Here is a 23,837-nt window from a genome sequence, read left to right as displayed (position 1 = left end):
GAGGCAAGAGAGGTCTTTGTTTCTTCTAATAGGGGAAGCTAGTCCTTCGGCTGGCGCGAGACGTCTAGAATCATCGTAGGCACGTTCCCCGGCTACTGCTAGTGTTGTGAATTAGGTTCAGGATCGCGGTCAGCTCAGTTTCCATCACCCTAGAGCTTGTTCTGTTTTTTGTGTGCTTGTCCTTTTGTGATCCCCTGCCATTGGGATCATGACAGTATCGCCGGCCCGAAAAGTGGTAATCATATTGGCTGAAGTAGGAGGAAAAGTAGTCTGAGAAAGTTTTTTTTTTTTTTTTTTCTCCTTCCCTCAGAGTTTGCTGCGTCTTGCCTCCTCTTAATCCTTGAATGGCTCTGACCTCAGCTGTTTATCATGGACGTCCAGAGTTTGGCTTCCAGCTTGAATAATCTTGCTGCTAAGGTTCAAAATATACAAGATTTTGTTGTACATGCTCCTATGTCTGAACCTAGAATTCCTATCCCAGAGTTTTTTTTCTGGAGATAGATCTAGTTTTCTGAATTTTAGGAACAATTGCAAGTTTTTTTCTTTGAAATCTCGCTCCTCTGGAGACCCTGCTCAGCAAGTCAAGATTGTAATATCTTTCCTGCGGGGTGACCCTCAGAATTAGGCATTTGCATTGGCACCAGGGGATCCTGCGTTGCTCAATGTGGATGCGTTTTTTCTGGCATTGGGTTTGATCTATGAGGAACCTAACCTAGAGATTCAGGCTGAAAAAGCTTTATTGGCTCTCTCTCAGGGGCAAGATGAAGCAGAATTATATTGTCAGAAATTTCGGAAATGGTCGGTGCTTACTCAGTGGAATGAGTGCGCCCTGGCTGCAAGATTCAGAGATGGCCTTTCTGAGGCCATTAAAGATGTTATGGTGGGGTTCCCTGCGCCTACAGGTCTGAATGAGTCTATGACTATGGCTATTCAGATTGATCGGCGTTTACGGGAGCGCAAACCTGTGCACCATTTGGCGGTGTCTTCTGAACAGGCACCTGAGACAATGCAATGTGATAGAATTCAGTCCAGAAGTGAACGGCAAAACTATAGGCGGAAAAATGGGTTGTGTTTTTATTGTGGTGATTCAGCTCATGTTATATCAGCATGCTCTAAACGCACAAAAAAGGTTGATAAGTCTGTTGCCATTAGTACTTTACAGTCTAAGTTCATTCTGTCTGTGACTCTGATTTGTTCATTATCAGCCATTTCCGTCGATGCCTATGTGGATTCAGGCGCTGCCCTGAGTCTTATGGATTGGTCATTTGCCAACCGCTGTGGGTTTAGTCTGGAGCCTCTGGAAGTCCCTATTCCTTTGAAAGGAATTGACTCTACACCTTTGGCTATGAATAAACCTCAGTACTGGACACACGTGACCATGTGTATGACTCCCGTTCATCAGGAGGTGATTCGCTTCCTGGTACTGTATAATTTACATGATGTCTTAGTGCTTGGTCTGCCATGGTTACAAACTCATAACCCAGTCTTGGACTGGAAAACGATGTCTGTGTTAAGCTGGGGATGTCAGGGGGTTCATGATGATGCACCTCTGATTTCTATCGCTTCATCTACTCCTTCTGAGGTTCCTGTATTTTTGTCTGATTATCGGGATGATTTTGAGGAGCCTAAGCTCAATTCGCTTCCTCCTCACAGGGATTGCGATTGTGCTATAGATTTGATTCCTGGCAGTAAATTTCCTAAAGGTCGTTTGTTCAATCTGTCAGTGCCAGAGCATACTGCTATGCGGGATTATGTTAAGGAGTCCTTGGAAAAGGGACATATCCGTCCATCTTCGTCTCCTTTGGGAGCAGGTTTTTTTTTCGTGGCCAAAAAGATGGTTCCTTGAGGCCTTGTATAGATTACCGTCTTTTGAATAAGATTACGGTCAAATATCAGTATCCTTTGCCATTGTTGACTGATTTGTTCGCTCGCATTAAGGGGGCTAAATGGTTCACTAAGATTGATCTTCGGGGTGCGTATAATCTGTACGGATTAAGCAGGGTGATAAGTGGAAGGGTTATGGTCAGGAGGATAATTCTTGGGTGGTTGCCTCTGATGTTCATGCTGCTGATTTGGTCCGTGCATTTCATAGGGCTCATCCTGGTCGCCCTGGTGGTTCTTGTGAGGGTTCGGTGACCCCTCCTCAAGGGGGGGGTACTGTTGTGGATTCTGTTTTTGGGCTCCCTCTGGTGGTTACAGATGGTACTGGGTGACTTGTGTTCTCTGTGGTCTCTGGTGTCCACCTGTTCTATCAGGATATGGGAGTTTCCTATTTAACCTGGCTTTCTTGTCATTTCCTCGCCGGCGATCAATGTTATCAGTGTGTCTTGTTACCTCTGCTTTCCGCTTCAGTAATCTTCAGGACAAGCTAAGTTTTTGATTTTCCTGTTCCACGTTTTGCTTTATTTTTGTTTTTGTCCAGCTTGCAGTTATGTGATTCCTTGTTGCTGGTTGCTCTAGTGGGCTGATATTACTCCTCATGTTCCATGAGTTGGCACATGAGTTCAGGTAATTTCAGGATGGTTTTTTGTAGGGTTTTTCGCTGACCGCGCAGTTCACTTTTGTATCCTCTGCTATCTAGTTTTAGCGGGCCTCATTTTGCTGAATCTGTTTTCATTACTACGTATGTGCTTTCCTCTCATTTCACCGTCATTACATGTGGGGGGCTGCTATTTCTGTGGGGTGTTTCTCTGGCGGCAAGAGAGGTCTTTGTTTCTTCTAATAGGGGAAGCTAGTCCTTCGGCTGGCGCGAGACGTCTAGAATCATCGTAGGCACGTTCCCCGGCTACTGCTAGTGTTGTGAATTAGGTTCAGGATCGCGGTCAGCTCAGTTTCCATCACCCTAGAGCTTGTTCTGTTTTTTGTGTGCTTCTCCTTTTGTGATCCCCTGCCATTGGGATCATGACAGGGCCCTATAGCAGCCGCGTGACTTGCTGTCATTGGCAGTACGCCATTGGCCGTACGCCATTGGCCAGGAATTGTGAGAATGGAGCAAGTTCATGATTCGTTGCTTGATTTGGTTTATGTGGAGGACATCATCTACATTAATCAAAGCAAGACGACGGGAAAATGTACAATGCAGGAGGCCCAGAGGATGGTCCTGGCCCACTACATGTGCATGGAACAGGTGATAACTTGCTGATTGGTGGGGATCTGACTGCTGAGATCTGCACCGATTGTCAGAATGGGGAACTTTTATCCCCATCAGAACAACGCAGTATTGTGCACCATAAACCACTGCTCCATTTATCCTTTATGGGGTTGCTGCACTCAGCGTTATCTGGCAGCCCCATAATGAGTGAAAGGAGCAGTGAACAAACGCGCTAATGCGGCTACACCTGTTCTGATGATCTGTGCAAATCCCAGAGATCGGTCCAGCATTGCTCGGCAAGTTATCGCCTATCCCTTGTTTTATGTTTATTTTTTTCTAAATGGGTTGTGCAGTGAAAACTGCTCAACCCCATTAATAGAAAAAAAAAAAAGCTTAGGAGTGATTAAAAAAACAAACAAAAAGGAAGCGTAGTCACCTCCTGTCACCCCGGGGGTGCAGCTCTGGTCGTTCGTTTTGGCACCAGATGCAATGTCCGTATCGTCAAGATGTCAGCAGCGGTCCGGTGCCTGGAACAGCGCACTAGTACAATAAACCATCCGACGAGGCGCTGCTACAGTCACCTGCAGCCAGTCACAAGCTTCAACGCTGCTACAGTCACCTGCAGCCAGTCACAAGCCTCAACGCTGCTACAGTCACCTGCAGCCAGTCACAAGCTCCAACGCTGCTACAGTCACCTGCAGCCAGTCACAAGCTTCAACGCTGCTACAGTCACCTGCAGCCAGTCACAAGCTTCAACGCTGCTACAGTCACCTGCAGCCAGTCACAAGCCTCAACGCTGCTACAGTCACCTGCAGCCAGTCACAAGCCTCAACGCTGCTACAGTCACCTGCAGCCAGTCACAAGCTTCAACGCTGCTACAGTCACCTGCAGCCAGTCACAAGCCTCAACGCTGCTACAGTCACCTGCAGCCAGTCACAAGCCTCAACGCTGCTACAGTCACCTGCAGCCAGTCACAAGCCTCAACGCTGCTAGTCACCTGCAGCCAGTCACAAGCCTCAACGCTGCTACAGTCACCTGCAGCCAGTCACAAGCCTCAACGCTGCTACAGTCACCTGCAGCCAGTCACAAGCCTCAACGCTGCTACAGTCACCTGCAGCCAGTCACAAGCCTCAACGCTGCTACAGTCACCTGCAGCCAGTCACAAGCCTCAACGCTGCTACAGTCACCTGCAGCCAGTCACAAGCCTCAACGCTGCTAGTCACCTGCAGCCAGTCACAAGCCTCAACGCTGCTACAGTCACCTGCAGCCAGTCACAAGCCTCAACGCTGCTACAGTCACCTGCAGCCAGTCACAAGCCTCAACGCTGCTACAGTCACCTGCAGCCAGTCACAAGCCCCAACGCTGCTACAGTCACCTGCAGCCAGTCACAAGCTTCAACGCTGCTACAGTCACCTGCAGCCAGTCACAAGCCCCAACGCTGCTACAGTCACCTGCAGCCAGTCACAAGCCTCAACGCTGCTACAGTCACCTGCAGCCAGTCACAAGCCTCAACGCTGCTACAGTCACCTGCAGCCAGTCACAAGCCTCAACGCTGCTACAGTCACCTGCAGCCAGTCACAAGCCCCAACGCTGCTACAGTCACAAGCTTCAACGCTGCTACAGTCACCTGCAGCCAGTCACAAGCCCCAACGCTGCTACAGTCACCTGCAGCCAGTCACAAGCCTCAACGCTGCTACAGTCACCTGCAGCCAGTCACAAGCCTCAACGCTGCTACAGTCACCTGCAGCCAGTCACAAGCCTCAACGCTGCTACAGTCACCTGCAGCCAGTCACAAGCCTCAACGCTGCTACAGTCACCTGCAGCCAGTCACAAGCCCCAACGCTGCTACAGTCACCTGCAGCCAGTCACAAGCTCCAACGCTGCTACAGTCACCTGCAGCCAGTCACAAGCTTCAACGCTGCTACAGTCACCTGCAGCCAGTCACAAGCCCCAACGCTGCTACAGTCACCTGCAGCCAGTCACAAGCCTCAACGCTGCTACAGTCACCTGCAGCCAGTCACAAGCCTCAACGCTGCTACAGTCACCTGCAGCCAGTCACAAGCCTCAACTCTGCTACAGTCACCTGCAGCCAGTCACAAGCTTCAACGCTGCTACAAGTCACCTGCAGCCAGTCACAAGCCTCAACGCTTCTACAGTCACCTGCAGCCAGTCACAAGCTTCAACTCTGCTACAGTAGAAAGAAGCGTGTGCACTACTGGTAAGATGGTGCTAAGGTAGGCTCCCACACCTTAATGCAAATAACGAAAAGAACCTAGCACTCAACTTGATGCTTATGTGAAAATTTTATTGTAGTACCCAACAAACGTTTCGGTCCATCATACGGACCTTCATCAGTAACCTACTATGCTGAAGTTTGGGCAAAGAGACCGTAATGTCTCAGGGCACTAATGAATGCAGCGCCTTATGAGAACGCAGGGCCGGTTAACAGACTTTGAGGGATGAATCGTGATGTGCCACTGACAGACGCGGAGTCCACCGCTGGTCTGCAGACCAGCGGTGGACTCCGCGTCTGTCAGTGCTAGGTTCTTTTCAACTCTGCTACAGTCACAAGCTTCAATGCTGCTACAGTCACCTGCAGCCAGTCACAAGCTTCAACGCTGCTACAGTCACCTGCAGCCAGTCACAAGCTTCAACGCTGCTACAGTCACCTGCAGCCAGTCACAAGCCTCAACGCTGCTACAGTCACCTGCGGCCAGTCACAAGCTTCAACGCTGCTACAGTCACCTGCGGCCAGTCACAAGCTTCAACGCTGCTACAGTCACCTGCAGCCAGTCACAAGCTTCAACGCTGCTACAGTCACCTGCAGCCAGTCACAAGCTTCAAGGCTGCTACAGTCACCTGCAGCCAGTCACAAGCTTCAACGCTGCTACAGTCACCTGCAGCCAGTCACAAGCTTCAACGCTGCTACAGTCACCTGCAGCCAGTCACAAGCTTCAAGGCTGCTACAGTCACCTGCAGCCAGTCACAAGCTTCAACGCTGCTACAGTCACCTGCAGCCAGTCACAAGCCCCAACGCTGCTACAGTCACCTGCAGCCAGTCACAAGCCTCAACGCTGCTACAGTCACCTGCAGCCAGTCACAAGCCTCAACGCTGCTACAGTCACCTGCAGCCAGTCACAAGCCTCAACTCTGCTACAGTCACCTGCAGCCAGTCACAAGCTTCAACGCTGCTACAAGTCACCTGCAGCCAGTCACAAGCCTCAACGCTTCTACAGTCACCTGCAGCCAGTCACAAGCTTCAACTCTGCTACAGTAGAAAGAAGCGTGTGCACTACTGGTAAGATGGTGCTAAGGTAGGCTCCCACACCTTAATGCAAATAACGAAAAGAACCTAGCACTCAACTTGATGCTTATGTGAAAATTTTATTGTAGTACCCAACAAACGTTTCGGTCCATCATACGGACCTTCATCAGTAACCTACTATGCTGAAGTTTGGGCAAAGAGACCGTAATGTCTCAGGGCACTAATGAATGCAGCGCCTTATGAGAACGCAGGGCCGGTTAACAGACTTTGAGGGATGAATCGTGATGTGCCACTGACAGACGCGGAGTCCACCGCTGGTCTGCAGACCAGCGGTGGACTCCGCGTCTGTCAGTGCTAGGTTCTTTTCAACTCTGCTACAGTCACAAGCTTCAATGCTGCTACAGTCACCTGCAGCCAGTCACAAGCTTCAACGCTGCTACAGTCACCTGCAGCCAGTCACAAGCTTCAACGCTGCTACAGTCACCTGCAGCCAGTCACAAGCCTCAACGCTGCTACAGTCACCTGCGGCCAGTCACAAGCTTCAACGCTGCTACAGTCACCTGCGGCCAGTCACAAGCTTCAACGCTGCTACAGTCACCTGCAGCCAGTCACAAGCTTCAAGGCTGCTACAGTCACCTGCAGCCAGTCACAAGCTTCAACGCTGCTACAGTCACCTGCAGCCAGTCACAAGCTTCAACGCTGCTACAGTCACCTGCAGCCAGTCACAAGCTTCAACGCTGCTACAGTCACCTGCAGCCAGTCACAAGCCTCAACGCTGCTACAGTCACCTGCAGCCAGTCACAAGCTCCAACGCTGCTACAGTCACAAGCTTCAAGGCTCCGGTGACATCAAAATGAGGCAGTTTTCGCTTCTGGAACTGGCGGCCAACAATATGGAGTTGCCCGCACTGGATCCACAGGACAGGAAGTGTTTGGGGGTTTTTGTTGTTGTTAAATGATCCACATGTAAGACTTTTTTTTTCTTTTAATGTTGGAAAAGCCCTTTAACTATATAAAGGGAATCTGTAATAGTGAAGGCCCCTGAATTTTTTTTTTTTTTACTTTTTAATAAGTTTTTAAGTTAAAGCAGAACTCCGAATATCCGAGAGGTTAGAAGAATCACAAAGCAGAAATACCCTCCCTGTATGTCTTATGGCCTCACGTACATACAAAAGATATTAGTCAGGATCCATAATCTATTAGATCTTGTCTTGAGACATGGAGCCACCTGGTTAAATACAACAGCAGCAGATTGGAGTTTGCTACAATGTATCAGTGCAGGTAGAATACTTAAGTGTCCAGTCCAGGCTGCTGTGCCTCCAGAGGACCGCCTGGACTGGACGCAACTGTAGCAAATCTTCAGCTGCGGCAAGTAATGGTTTCCAACTACTTAGAGCAGCAATCCTCCAGTTTGTTACTCACCAGCTGTTCCAGAGAAACTACAACTTCCAGCATGTACCTGCTGGGAGTTATACTTTAAAAAAGATCAACGCTCTAATATGTAGGGAAACAATAACCAGACCCTACATAGGATTCCATTCACTGACAGCAAGCAGAGGTCTTGCAAATGGGTAAAAAAGGACATAAAGTGGATAATAAAAAGTTGCAGAACTTTACAGTCTGCAATAAACTTTATGTATTAAAAAAAATAGACATTTAATTTGCATCAAGTTTGCAGAAAGCACCAAGCAGTCACAGCCCTGCAGCCCACAAGAAAGAGTCAAAGTGCTAAAATTCTTACCTGCCGCCACCTCAGCCGCCTTACTGTCCTGCAGCCCCGACACGAACTCTTCCAGCAGCCCCGACAGCGAGTCCTGCGCCCCAGCCATCACACTGCAGCCAGATACCAGGGGGCAAGAAGCGGCCGCACCACTGCGCCTGCGCAAGCACCACGCATCACGTGACAGAACACGCCGCGGCCTGCCGTCACTGGAGAACAGATGAATGCGTCACGAATCTGTCTCTATTCCGGAACCCCCGGTCTCTAGGACTACAGCGAAAAAGTAGGCTACAGGAAAATGGCCGCCCATGTATGTCTATCAGAAGGAAATGCGGACGATTTTTAACGTTGCATCACGTGATTCAAAAGTGGAAACTTTATTGATTATACTGTTTAACCCCATAATGACCAGTGTTTGTGATTTTTTTTTTATAGTTGTGAGGTCAATTTACATATTTATTTTATCATGTTAGTAATGCTGGATCGTTTACAGTGCAGCTTAATATCGGGGCCTTATCAGTTCCCACCAGGACGGTTGCCCCAAAGTGACCGGCCATCCATAGGTCTCCAACAACAGGGGTGGGGGGGATACCTACTAACACTGCCTGATCACCTATTTGACACTTCCACTAGTGTGCGCTAGTTCAGCCTGGTAATGTAGAGCCTGTGTCCCTGGTATCACTCTCGTTTGTGAGTGTATAGTTTGTATGATCGGTATTCATTTATCCCTGTACGTCCTACCTTGTTTGTCTGGTTTCTTTATTTACATGCACTATTCATCCACACTTCCCTGAGTGGAGGAGGGAACAGATAAGGGCTGATTCACAAGTTCAGCAAGGTGAGTGTCCTCGGCATCTTCACCATCAGAAGTAATCTGGGGAACAGGGATAGTTAGGTCACCCCTTGTGTTAGAGACAGGGAAGGAGCCCCTGGCACCAGGTAATCCAACAACATGGTTGTGTCAATTTCTTTTGCAAAGAATCACAAGTTATAGGGGGCGAAAACAGGGTGTGGAGGACAACACAGACAAATAAAAGACCTCATTGAAGGATCTGGCTTAAAAAAAGAAACCATATAAATCATAGCTAGATTTTTTTTAGATGTACACCTCCTTCTCTAGGGGATAATTGCACTGATTTACAGCTATTGGTTGCAGAATGCACAGACAGCCACCTTTCTATCAGGAGTATACCTTAAACATCTGGGATCCAGCAGGTCATTCCCAGATTTGAGAAACTGTCCTTCTGTTCTGGGAGGTTTGTGGTATGTTCCGTTTTCAACAATATCTGCATCAGCTCCCTTCTGCTTCATGTGTGTACATCTGCACTGTCTCTGGAGACATCATAATGTATGAAAAACACTGTGGGACTTTATAATATATGAGAGGCACTGTGGGGGCTTTATAATGCATGAGAGGAACTGTGGGGAAATCATAATGTATGAGGTGCACTGTCGGGGCTTATTGTATGAGGGTCACTGTGTGGAAGGGCAGTGTGGGGACTTTATAATATATGAGTGGAACTATGGGGACATCATAATGTATAAGGGGCACTGTGAAGGCTTTCTAATATATGAGGGGAACTTTGGGGGTTTTATAATGAGAGGAGCTGTGAGGACATAATGTATAAGAGGCACTGTGGGGGTCTTCATAATGCCTATTCTACACTGTGGGGGATTTATTATATATGAGATGCACTGTGTGGAAGGGCAGTGTGAATACTTTATAATATATGATAGGCATCGTGGGGGCTTCATAATGTATGAGTGGCACTGTTGTTGCTTTTTATTATAGAAGGGGCACTGTGTGGGCTTTAAAATATATGATGAGCATTGTCAGATATAATGTATGAGGGGCACAGTGGGGTATAATAATGTATGAGGGGCACAGTGGGGTATAATAATGTATGAGGGGCACTGTGAGAGCTTTATAATTCATAATGCGCACTGTGGTGGTGTTACGCCGCCTAATACTTACCTGTCTGGCCGGTGTTCCTGCCGTACCTACCAGTCCTGCGTTCCTGCCATACCTACCAGTCCTGTGTTCCTGCCGTCCCTGCCAGTCCTGTTTCCAGCCGTCCCTGCCAATCCTCCATTCCTGCCTGTCCTGTGTTTCCAGCTGTCCCTGCCAATCTTGCGTTCCTGCCTATCCTGTGTTCCTGCCGTATCTACCAATCCTGTGTTCCTGCCGTACCTACCAGTCCTGTGTTCCTGCCGTCCCTACCAGTCCTGTGTTCCTGCCGTCCCTGCCAGTCCTGTGATCCTGCCGTCACTGCCAGTCCTGTGTTCCTGCCGTACCTACCAGTACTGTGTTCCTGTCATACCTACCAGTCCTGTGTTTCTGCCGTCCCTGCCAATCCTCCGTTTCTGCCTGTCCTGTGTTTCCAGCTGTCCCTGCCAATCTTGCGTTCCTGCCTATCCTGTGTTCCTGCCGTATCTACCAGTCCTGTGTTCCAGTCGTTCCCCGCCAAACGTGTCTTTTTGCCATACCGGTCAGTACTCTGTCTTTGCAGCCTCTGCCCGTCCTGTGTCTCCGCCGTTCTGGTCACCTCAGTGGCTCCATCTCTCTCCCGTCTTCTGTTCTTTTTTGGTCCAGCCCACAGTCATCCTTTTGGCTCCAGCTTCACCCTCTTTGGGCCTGTCCCAAACACTCCCTGTACAGGGGGTGGCGCTTTCTGGTCCGCTCGTCCTCGGGGGCTCTGAAGCCGCAGCCAGAGGGTCCACTTCTCGAGTTCTTATAGGTGGCTTTATAATGTATGAGGGGCACAGTGAGGTATAATAATGTATGAGGGGCACTGTGTGGAAGGACATTCTGAGGGCATGATAATATGTGGGGGCGTCATATTGGATAAGGAGGATTCATACTATTGATGTCACGGGTTTACCATGACAGAGAGGGGCCAGGAGACTGCATCATCTGATTTCACATACTCCTGCACTGATCAGAAGCACTTCTCCTTCATATATAACTGTGCAGGTTTCTGTTAGTAGTGCAGGGGTTAATGTGTTCAGCTTGGAGTCTTTGAAGCTTCCCGGATTGGATGATCTTAGCTGTGCAGTATCAGCCGCTCACCTCTCCTATATACAGTACACATCAAAAGTTTGGGCACACCTTCTCATTTAAAGTTTTTTCTGTATTTTCATGACTATGAAAATTGTACATTCACACTGAAGGCATCAAAACAATGAATTAACACATGTGGAATTATATACTTAACAAAAAAGTGTTAAACAACTGAGAATATGTCTTATATTCTAGGTTCTTCAAAGTAGCCACCTTTTGCTTTAATGACTGCTTTGCACATTCTCTTGATGAGCTTGAAGAGGTAGTTACCGGAAATGGTCTTCCAACAATCTTGAACGAGTTTCCAGAGATGCTTAGCACTTGTTGGCCCTTTTGCCTTCACTCTGCGGTCCAGCTCACCCCAAACCATCTCGATTGGGTTCAGGTCTGGTGACTGTGGAGGCCAGGTCATCTGGCGTAGTACCCTGTTGTGAATTCTGTTGTCGGGCTCCCTCCTGTGGTCATGAATGGTACTTCGGCTGGTTCTGTCCATGGACTTCCTCTGGTGGGTGTTTCTGAGTTTCCTTCCTCAGGTGACGAGGTTAATTCGTTAGCTGGCTGCTCTATTTAACTCCACTTAGATCTTTGCTCCATGCCACCTGCCAATGTTCCAGTACTGGTCTAGTTCACTCCTGGATCGTTCTTGTGACCTGTCTTCCCAGCAAAAGCTAAGTTCCAGCTTGTATTTCTTGGGTTTGCTATTTTTCTGTCCAGCTCGCTATTCTTATTGTTGTCTTGCTTGCTGGAAGCTCTGGGACGCAGAGGGAGCGCCTCCGCACCGTGAGTCGGTGCGGAGGGTCTTTTTGCGCCCTCTGCGTGGTCTTTTTGTAGGTTTTTGTGCTGACCGCAAAGTAACCTTTCCTATCCTCGGTCTGTTCAGTAAGTCGGCCTCACTTTGCTAAATCTATTTCATCTCTGTGTTTGTATTTTCATCTTTACTCACAGTCATTATATGTGGGGGGCTGCCTTTTCCTTTGGGGAATTTCTCTGACGCAAGGTAGGCTTTATTTTTCTATCTTCAGGGCTAGCTAGTTCCTTAGGCTGTGCCGAGTTGCATAGGGAGTGTTAGGCGCAATCCACGGCTATTTCTCGTGTGTTTGATAGGATTAGGGATTGCGGTCAGCAGAGTTCCCACGTCCCAGAGCTCGTCCTTTATTATCAGAAACTATCAGGTCATTCCGTGTGCTCTTAACCACCAGGTCCATTATTGTCCTGACCACCAGGTCATAACAGTACCCCATCACTCTCCTTCTTGAGAAGGTGTGTCCAAACTTTTGTTCTGTACTGTATATATATACACTATTCCTCCCCACTTCCCAGGGTGAGAGAGGGTGACAGGTTTAGGGCTGATTCAGGAGTTCAGCAAGATACGTGGCCCCGGCATCTTCACCATCAAAAATAATCTGGGAAGCAGGGATCACTAGGACTCCCCTAATGCTAGGGACCGGGAAGGGGCCCCTGGCCCTGAGTAATCTGATAACAGAAATGTGACAATTGAGGTTACATGAAAGGGGTTTTGTAGTGGGTGGGAACAGTAAGGGGTATGACTTGGGACACTATAAAAATGCGCAGTAAGTGCCTTTTGTCTTTCGGCATTCAGAGGTACAACGAGGGTACCCTTCTAACACAAAAGGCTAGTTCAAAGTGGATAACCTCCTTAATAACAGGAAAAATGATGCGTGTTCAGTTTTATGCAGTGTATGGATGTGACGTTTATTATACCTGCTTGCCAATCTGATTAATAAATAAAGTCAAAAACTCCTCACGAGAACATTTTGGTGACCTAAATTACAAATGTAAAGATTAAATGAATCATACTCATTTCAGAATTTTTTTTCTTAAATACATTGCTCGTGAGTGATATAAAAGATATACATTAATTTGATGTTAGCAGGGTAGAATGCACGGAGATGATTAAAGAGGAAACCCCCCTTATAAATGTCTTGATTTTAAATTAACTTCAGAAAATCCCACTACAAAATCCATGAGACATTGAGCTCTGCGACATAATTACCAGTTAGCTGCTGGTTGTATGTAGATTCAGAAATCTCAGGCACAATTTCCATACACATTATCTTGTTTTGTACAACAGCACATTTACTCTAAAGGTTTCCATGAATAATATATTTAGGAAATAACCCACTGAGCTACATTTGCACCATAAACTCATCCTGTATTTTATAGCCATGCTGGACAATTATAGAGAATGGAAAGTGCAATGATGTAATGTCCCTCTGGCTCCTCTAGCTGTCAGTCTCTAGTTGGACTTGTTACGGTGTTAAATATTTAAAGTACAGGTTCACTTTCATAAAAATACGAGAATATATCAGTGAATTTCATATAAAGTAGATTCACATGGAGTTTTTTTAAGGAATTTTTGGAGTGGCTCCAGAAAAAAAAAAAAAACTGAAAAGAAAAAATACCTTTAAAAGCTTTGGCTCTTCTCTCGCCATCACATTTTAAGGATGTTATACATATATTTTGTTCATAAATTGTATTTTTGATCATTTTATTATTGAACATATCCAGTGCTGTCTGTCAATTCAAAAGGTTAATAATCGTAAAACCCTGGATATTTTTTAGAAAGTAAAAGTGAGGCTTTGTCTTTGGTAGGAGAATATCTTGGTGTGCAGAATTATTGGGCAAATAAATGAAAACCCTAAATTTTCCCATCTCAAATGTTTATTTTCATCTGTTAGCATAAGAGTAGTAACGATATAACTCAAAATATCCAAAAATATATTTCTGACTTTTCAAAAAAAATGAAATCAGTGACTAATATGGCCGCCCTTCTATTTACATATCAGCCATAAGCTCTATCCATGGAATCTGTCAGTTTCTTAATCTGTTGACCAGTAGCGTAGCGGGGCAGAGGGGGCCTACCTGTGTGTGTGGGGAGAATCGCTCTCCCTGCTCTGCCACACGGCCGCTATGGGGCCCCTAAGCAGGAGGGGGGCCCGATGCCAGCAATGTGCCCCCGCCTCTCATCACAAGTGCAACTATATCGGCTAGATGCCAATACAGTTGACCGTATTGATGAGAGAGGGAGCGTTACACTCTAACATCATCCCCCTCTCAGCATCTGACGTCCCTGGCGCAGACACTAACAGGGGTCGCCATGACGTGACTACTCGGCGCCCTCTATCCGGAGATGTGCAAGCTCTCGGAGCAGAAGAGGAATAAGGTACTGGATATATTTATTTTTTATGGAGGTGCATTATACTATATACAGTTTGCCTATGGGGGTGCTTTATATTATATAGATTCTGCCTATGGGGGGCTGCATTATACTATAGAGTCTGCCTATGGGGGGTATATTATACTATAGAATCTGCCTATGGGGGGTGCATTATACTATAGAGTCTGCTTATGGGGAGTGCATTATACTATAGAGTCTGCCTATGGGGAGTGCATTATACTATAGAGTCTGCTTATGGGGAGTGCATTATACTATAGAGTTTGTCTATGGGGAGCTCATTATACTATAGAGTCTGCTTATGTGGAATTCATTATACTATAGATTCTGCCTATGGGGAGTTCATTATACTATAGAGTGTGCCTATGGGGAGTTCATTATACTATAGAGTCTGCCTATGGGGAGCTGCATTATATTAGAGACTGCTTATGGGGAGTGCATTATACTATATAGAGTCTGCCTATGGGGAGCGGATTATACTATATAGAGTCTGCCTATGGGGAGTGGATTATACTATAGAGTCTGCCTATGGGGGATGCATTATACTATAGAGTTTGGCTATGGGGAGTGCATTATACCATACAGAGTCTGCCTGTGGAGAGTGCATTCTACAACAAAGAGTCTGCCTATAGGGGGTGCATTATGCAATATACAGTCTGCCTATGGGAGATGCATTATGCTATATAGAGTCTGTCTATGGGAAGTGCATTATACTATATAGAGTCTGCCTATGGGGGATGCATTATACTATAAAGAGTCTGCCTATGGGGGATGCATTATACTATATAGAGTCTGCCTATGGGGGATGCATTATACTATATAGAGTCTGCCTATGGGGGATGCATTATACTATATAGAGTCTGCCTATGGGGGATGCATTATACTATATAGGGTCTGCCTATGGGGTATGTATTATATAGTCTGCCTATGGGAAGTGCATTATACTATAAAGAGTCTGCCTATGGGGGATGCATTATACTATAGAGTCTGCCTATGGGGAGTGCATTATACTATAGAGTCTGCTTATGGGGAGTGCATTATACTATAGAGTTTGTCTATGGGGAGCTCATTATACTATAGAGTCTGCTTATGTGGAATTCATTATACTATAGATTCTGCCTATGGGGAGTTCATTATACTATAGAGTGTGCCTATGGGGAGTTCATTATACTATAGAGTCTGCCTATGGGGAGCTGCATTATATTAGAGACTGCTTATGGGGAGTGCATTATACTATATAGAGTCTGCCTATGGGGGATGCATTATACTATAAAGAGTCTGACTATGGGGGATGCATTATACTATATAGAGTCTGCCTATGGGGGATGCATTATACTATATAGAGTCTGCCTATGGGGGATGCATTATACTATATAGAGTCTGCCTATGGGGGATGCATTATACTATATAGGGTCTGCCTATGGGGTATGTATTATATAGTCTGCCTATGGGAAGTGCATTATACTATACAGAGTCTGCCTATGGGGGATGCATTATACTAAATAGAGTCTGCCTATGGGGAGTGCATTATACTATATAGAGTCTGCCTATGGGGGATGCATTATACTACATAGAGTCTGCCTATGGGGAGTGCATTATACTATATGGAGGCCTATGGGGGTACATTATACTATATGGAGACCTATGGGGAGTGCATTATACTATATTCAGGACTATTTGGTGCATTATACTATATGGAAGCTATCTAGGGGACATCATACAGTGTGGAAATTACAGTGATGGGGCCAGCATACGGTGTTGGAGCCGTCAAACAGTTTGGGGGATACTAAGGAGTCAGTACATATACAGTGAGGGGGCATTATACTGTGTATAAGACAGCATCATACTGTGTATAGAGGAGCTGTACAGGGGAGCAGGGGCGGATTATCAGAGGGTCAATATGGGCGGTAGCCCAGGGCCCAGTGGTCTGGGGGGACCCTGGGCTACCGCACAGATTGACCCTCCGCTAATCATCTGTGACTGTGCCCGCCGGGTGGCGTTTATGTGCCCCCCGGACCCGCACGTCAATAGTTAACAACAGCCGCCAGCCAATTAGAGGCTGGCGGCTGATGTCGGCCGCAGCGCACACGTCGCCGGCGAGTGTGCGCTCATGGAGGGAGCTCGCCGCTGGAGCGCGGACAGGTGAGGAGACTGTTTGTTTTTTTTTGTTTTTTCATAAACTAACGATGGACACACTGGGGGCAATACTGGAGACACTGGGGCAGATTGCTGGAGGACACACTGGGGGCAATGCTGGAGACACTGGGGCAGATTGCTGGAGACACTGGCGCAATGCTGGAGACACTGGGGCAGATTGCTGGAGGACACACTGGGGGCAATGCTGGAGACACTGGGGCAGATTGCTGGAGACACTGGGGCAGATTGCTGGAGACACTGGGGCAGATTGCTGGAGGACACACTGGGGCAGGTTGCTGGAGGATACACTGGGGCAGATTGCTGGAGGACACACTGGGGGCAATGCTGGAGACACTGGGGCAGATTGCTGGAGACACTGGGGCAGATTGCTGGAGGACACACTGGGGCAGATTGCTGGAGGACACACTGGGGCAGATTGTTGGAGGACACACTGGGGCAGATTGCTGGAGGACACACTGGGGCAGATTGCTGGAGGACACACTGGGGCAGATTGCTGGAGGACACACTGGGGCAGATTGCTGGAGGACACACTGGGGCAGATTGCTGGAGGACACACTGGGGCAGATTGCTGGAGGACACACTGGGGCAGATTGCTGGAGGACACACTGGGGCAGATGATTGCTGGAGACACTGGGGCAGATGATTGCTGGGCACACTGGGGCAGATTGCTGGAGGACACACTGGGGCAATGCTGGAGGACACTTGAGGCAATGCTGGAGGACACTGAGGCAATGCTGGAGGACACTGGGGCAATGCTGGAGGACACTGAGGCAATGCTGGAGACACTGGGGCAGATTGCTGGACACACTGGGGCAATGCTGGAGGACACACTGAGGCAGATTGTTGGACACACTGGGGCAGATGATTGCTGGAGACACTGGGGCAACGCTGGAGACACTGGGGCAATGCTGGAGACACTGGAGCAATGCTGGAGACACTGGAGCAATGCTGGAGACACTGGGCCAGATTGCTGGACACACTGGGGCAGATTGCTGGACACACTGGGGGCAATGCTGGACACACTGGGGCAGATTGCTGAACACACTGTCTGGGGGCAATGCTGGACACACTGGGGCAGATTGCTGGACACACTGGGGGCAATATACTGGAGTCAGACACTGGGAGAGATTGCTGGAGACACTGTCTGGGGGCAATGCTGGACGTACTGGGGCAGATTGCTGGACACACTGGGGGTAATATGCTGGACACACTGGGGGTAATATGCTGGACACACTGGGGCAGATTGCTGGACACACTGGGGGCAGGACTGGAGGCATGGGCAGAATGTAGACACGGGGCAGAATGAAAAACATGGGGCAGGATTGGATCATGGGGCAGGATGGATACGATGGAGACAGATGGGGCAGGATGGGGAGATCATATGGTGTAGAATGGATACTCATGAGGGCAGGATGGGAGAACATATGGCTGGAGCCAGGAATGAGACACACGGGGCCAGGGTGGGGAATATTATTACCATAGGGGCTTATTAAGGGATATTATTACTTCAGTGATGTTGTATTTATTTTATTTTTTGAGTATACTGTTTTAAATGTGGGGGCGGTCCTGTTACTGTGCAGAGTGACACTATATCGCCTTTTTTCTTCATGTGGTGTAATGTAGAAGTTGTGAAAAATTAAGTAATGTATTCTACAAGCGGAGCTGGAGATAACTGTGTTATTTCCTGCAGAAACGAGTCCTGGCTGGAAGAAATGATGGCGGTCTGTGCTGGATGAAAGATGAAGGACTTCACCTAGAGACGTCACTGGTGAGTCAGTGTTACCTATACACTGACACTATACACTGTATACTATATACAGAGCTCCTGTGTATAATGTCACCAGTGATCTCTGTATTACTTCTACACAGACACTGCATACTAATTACAGATCTCCTGTGAATACTGGCACTTATGGTGATAGTATTGTGTTTTTGTTTTTTTTATTACTGATCAGTATTGTAGTATTCAGTCACTATGTGGTGGTAATATGTGGTCTGGAAATGGTGTTGTGGTATTTGTCCCTTGTATGTGCTATTTGGTCACCAAGTGGTGGTAATATGTGGTCTGGAAATGGTGTTGTGGTATTTGTCCCTTGTATGTGCTATTTGGTCACCAAGTGGTGGTAATATGTGGTCTGGTCATGGTGCGGTGGTATTTGTTCCTTGTATGTGATATTATTGGTCAAAATATACCTAAACTGTATTGCACATTTTAACAAATATTTAATAGGTTACAATAGAGTAGGGCCCGGCCATTTTTCTGGAATAATCTGGTTTGGGTATATCATGACCCCCGTCACATGACCCCCGTCACATGACCCCCGTCACATGACCGGGGGGGCCCACAGTGTCTGAACAGCCCGGGGCCCTGGCTACCCTTAATCCACCCCTGCAGGGGAGAGACTCCGGACATTATTAAATGTAAAATGGGCACTTATTGTTATTGGGGAAATCAGGTTACTGTGACTATCAAAGAGGCATACAGAGGGAATTGTTACTTTCTAGGGGACAAAATGTCAGAGAGGGATCAGTGACCGGTCAGCAGTCTGCATTATGAATGTATAATCAGAGCACCACATACACCGACCCCAACTTAGGGCACGAGAATCTCATTAACAAAACTGACAATAAACTTTTAAGAAACAACCACGAGATGAATTTCATCACCAGGTATCATTTTATTCAGTATAACGGCGCCAACCTGACAGTGTGTGTAGGTTACTGTGCACACTCATGCTGACAGGTTCCCTTTAAACCAGATAGTTATTTCACACCAAATTATAATTAATACATAACAATTACCACATGTTTACTTTAAATCAGCATCACTTTTGAAGCATTTTTTTTTTTCATAGGAAGTTAGAAGGGTTAAACGTTTATCATCAATTTAAATTTTTTCCAACAAAATTTGCAAAATCATTTTTTTTTAGGGACCACATCACGTTTGAAATGAATTTGATGGGCCTTTATCACAGAAAATACCCCAAATTGGCATCATTTCAAGAACTGCATAAAAGATGCTTCTCACAAAGTTAGAATATCATTAAAAAGTTAATTTATTCCAGTTACATTTTAGTATATATTATAGAGTCCTTACACACAGAGTGATCTATTTCACGTGTTTATTTCTGTTAATGTCGATGATTCTACTCTCGGGGTATGTGCACACTGAGTCTTTTTGCTGTGCATTCGGAATGGATGCTCCAAGCTTTTGAGAAGTTTTGACTTTTTCAGGAGGGTTTGGAGATGTTCCACTAACTTTCTGCTCAAAACTCCAGTGTGAACATACCCTTAAAATAGAAGTCTTCAGGTTAGTGAGGTTTTTTGCACTCAAGGGCAGCATGACTCTATGCATAGTCTGAATTTTCTTGCTATGCATAGCACATATAGTAGTGACTATATAATGCCTACTGTAATACCCCATCCTCGGCTTTTGGAGAAGCAGCCGGCAGGTAGTGTATAATTAAAAGCCAATGATCCTGGCTCTAAGGAGCTGATAAAAATAGACAAGGCACTCAGCTTAACCCTGCTGTTCTGTTCGGTCTGGGGAGACCTATTTTGAACTTTGGTATTTTTTGGGGTGTTCAAGATGCGGTTCTGAAACTTGTGGTTGATTGACTTAAATGAGGATGGGTCGGTCGGCCACGGGTTTCAGAGCCGCATCTTGAATATTTTAAAGAATATTGAAGTTCAAAGTCGGTCATTTTTGACCAACAGAACAGCAGGGTTAATGGTAACTGGATAGGCTTACCGCACTGCCATCATTTTGCTCGCAGATCAGCGCTTTACATGGCTGGACAGAGCCCAGATTTATTCACATAGTCCCCTGATAAAAGCCCATATAGCATTATCCTCCTCCACCATCTGTACAGGGGGCACAATGCAGTCAAGGGGTAACGTCCTCCTGGAATCACCAAACCCAGACTCCTCCATCAGACGCAGATACAGAAGTGTGATCCATCACTGCACAGAACACGTCTCCTCCAGAGTCCAGTGGTGGCGGCTTTACACCACTCCATCCGACGCTCCGCATTGTGCTTGGTGATGTACGGCTGCATGCAGCTGCTCGGCCATGAAGCTCCCGGCAGGACGCAGTGTTTGTGCTGATGTTATACCAGAGGTGGTCTGGACTCTGAAGTTATGGGGTCACCAGAGCGGTGGTGACTTTCTGCCCTCTGCTCCTCAGCACTCGGTGACCCCTCTCCTGGTATCAGTGAACTCTACAAAACAAGTCATTCTGCCACACATTTTAGGCTATACGCATACAGAGATTTTTGAGGAGGTCCATAATAATAATTTTTTTTTAGAAAATGCTCCTTCTTTGGGGAGTTTTTGGAGCAGTTTTTCTTTTCCTTATATGATTTTGAGTTTTTCAAGCATTTTTGTTGAGCTTTTTTTCCCCCATAAATATTTTTTTTACCACCTTCTAAATGGACCGTTTTCCATCAGGAGAAGTGACACACTTTTTTTTTTTCCACCAGGCATTTTTAAAAACATAAATTGGAAAATATAAATGCTCAAAACACTTACAATATGACCAACAGAGTGGGTTTAGAACAGAAAGAAATGGAAAATGGCTTTCAAGCATTTTTTTTTTAGCAATTTTTCCTTCGTCTTTTGGAGAGGATCTACTCCAAAAGCCTCAGAATTTTTATTTTTTTGCGTGTGCATACTCTTAGTAAAGGCAGATGGCATGGCTGGATGCTGTGCACCGGAGGGCAATAGGACTGAATGAAAAAAATACATTCAGTGTATAAGATTTGTGTAGTGATACTTTTCTCCGTATAGTGTTGATACAGATAATTGCATCATTTCCAATGTTAACGACTTAGGCTACGTTCACATTTGCGTTGTTGTGTGTTGCGTCGGCGACGCAACGCACAACGCATGCAAAACGCATGCAAAAACGCATTGTTTTGTGACGCATATGTCCATTTTTGGCTTGATTTTGGACGCAAAAAAAATGCAACTTGCAGCGTCCTCTGCGCCCTGACGCTTGCGCCAAAAATGACGCATGCGTCACAAAACGCAAGACAACGCATGTCCATGCGCTCCCATGTTAAATATAGGGGCGCATGACGCATGCGTCGCCGTCGCTGCGCCCGACGCAACGCTAATGTGAACGTATTGATCACTGCTCATTTTATATTGACATTTAATTGTCAATAAAACATTTAATTTGTTGTTTTTTTCCCCCATCTGGCAGCCATAGGGTAGTAAGGTTATGAAAACAGGAGTTCCTCTTCCTATATCTTCTTGTTGTGCGTTCACACAATGGCCTCCATTCTTGAGCACAGGAGTCAGTCGCAGCCACTTACTGAGCAGCATTCTTTTGTCTTGCTCATCGTTACTCCTGGGTCACAGCAAGACTACAGTTTCCTCTATCAGTCACGTACGACTCAGACTCATCGAATTCATTAGTGACACTAAAACTAATTTAGATGAATATCCCAAAAATATCTTAATAGTTGCATTACACCAAATGACCGACCAGCTACACTGTCCTTTTCATTCTCCGTACATTACTAGACCACATAAAACGAGCGAGCTCGTCTATAAAATGGAAAGAATGTCTGCACCGGCTGGTATGTAGTAGATCTTCAAAGATGGAAAACTTTGGACCTCGATTATGATATGGAGGGGATCTTACTTTTTTATTTTGCAAAACGAGTTGTATTTTATATGCAACATTTTTATATCAATTTTTATTATGGGTTAACTAAAAACAAAGTATTGCACCATATTTATTTACGCTACTTACTACCCACCTGTCACGACGGGTGTTTCGAGACCAGGGGCTCCTTCCCTGTCTCTAAAGTTAGGGGGCGACTTAGCTCGCCCAGCTCCCTGGATTACTTCTGGTGGTGAAGATGCCGGGGCCACGTGGCTTGCCTTACCTGAATCTGTCCTCAGTCTGTACCCTTCCCCCACCCAGGGAGGAGGGAGGTAGTAGTATACCAAACCAGACTAACAAAGTAGTACAAACAGGAGTAACGAAAAAATACCAAACATACAAATATACTCACATATGTAACAGAGGAATGCTCAAGGGATTGGAGGATGGGGTAGAGGAAGAAAGAGAATTAACACACACAAAACCTAGCAACAGTCACAGATAAATCCACCAAACGCCTTCTCCAATAATGACCAACATCAATCTCCAGCCATGCAGCTAAAGCTAGCTCTGACAATGACTGCTACCCAGGACCCAGATTATATAGGGGATGGGAGCGGCTAACAGAGCTCTCAACAGAGCAGATTAACCCTTGCACTGTCCAAAGGAATTTACGCTGTTTAATAAAAAGGTAAAGTGCTTCTAACCCTGAGAATGTGCTTGAGTATAGTGAAGGTATGCATGCTGGGGCACAACTCTGTTTATTGTCAATGGGATTGTGTGTGAGGACACCATGGGGGCATCATACTTTGGTTTTGGTTTTCTTTGGGGTATTGTGGGGTGTCATACCATGTGACGATGCTCTCTGTGGGAATCATATCTTTTGGGGCCATCATAACATGTGGGGGCACTGAGTAGGCACTAATTTGGGGGGAAAGCCCTATGAGGACATCATACTATTTTGTTTGGACTTCTTGGGAGAATCACGCTGTGTGGGGGCACAATACCGTTAAAGCATCACATTGTATAGTGGGCTGTCTGGGTATCATACTGTGTGAGAAGACACCATGGGGGAAATATACTATTTGAGGGGGCATTGTAGGACTAGGGAGCCACACTTCATGGCACCGTTCATGTTGAAAAACCAGATATCGCAGAGATAGATTATGGTGTGGGACAGTATGGCTTATATGCACTTCGGACAGGTGTTGATTTTTCGACACAGGGTGTTGATTTTTATTTCAAATAAAGGACTTTATTTTTGTTGTGTCTTTTTTACAATATGACTATGGGGTTTGTAATGGAGATGCGCCTCTTCTGGGGCAGCTGTGGACTTCTATTTTTATTCTGGGGGGCCAATATCCATGGCCCCTTACCAGCCTGAGAATACCAGCCACCAGCTAAGTACCAGATTTGCTGCATCTTATGAATGCGCCATTTCTGGGGTGGCTGAGGGCTTATGTTAATAGCCTGGGAGGAGGGGGGGGGACAATATCTCTATTCCCATCCCAGGTTATTAATTATCAACCCACAGCTGTCTGTTTAGCCTTTGCTGGTTTGAATTCATAGAGGGACCGTACGTCATTTTTTTTCTGGGGTCCCCAATAAACTAACCAGTAGAGGCTCAGCAAACAGCTGTGAGCTGTTATTAATAGCCTGGAAACCTTTTAGAATGTTGTCGCTTTTCGTAGATTATTAACATCACTCCCCAGCTATGGGCTTTCCCTCTACTGG

General features: G+C 46.4%; 1 protein-coding gene across 2 annotated transcripts in view; it reads right to left on the bottom strand.

Moving 5' to 3' along the window:
• Window positions 1–8,240, bottom strand: part of MMS19 (MMS19 homolog, cytosolic iron-sulfur assembly component) — an 80,242-nt gene extending 72,002 nt beyond the window's left edge. For both annotated transcript variants that reach the window (XM_069754033.1, XM_069754034.1), the window contains exon 1: window positions 8,097–8,240. In XM_069754033.1, the coding sequence (XP_069610134.1) occupies window positions 8,097–8,184 (88 nt within the window). In that variant the 5' untranslated portion in view covers window positions 8,185–8,240. The remainder of the gene's footprint in view (window positions 1–8,096) is intronic.
• Window positions 8,241–23,837: the final 15,597 nt, after the last annotated feature.

Source organism: Ranitomeya imitator, chromosome 2 (genome assembly GCF_032444005.1).
Source record: "Ranitomeya imitator isolate aRanImi1 chromosome 2, aRanImi1.pri, whole genome shotgun sequence".
In the NCBI taxonomy this organism is placed as follows: Eukaryota; Metazoa; Chordata; class Amphibia; order Anura; family Dendrobatidae; genus Ranitomeya; species Ranitomeya imitator.
This window is presented reverse-complemented; position numbering and strand designations above follow the sequence as displayed.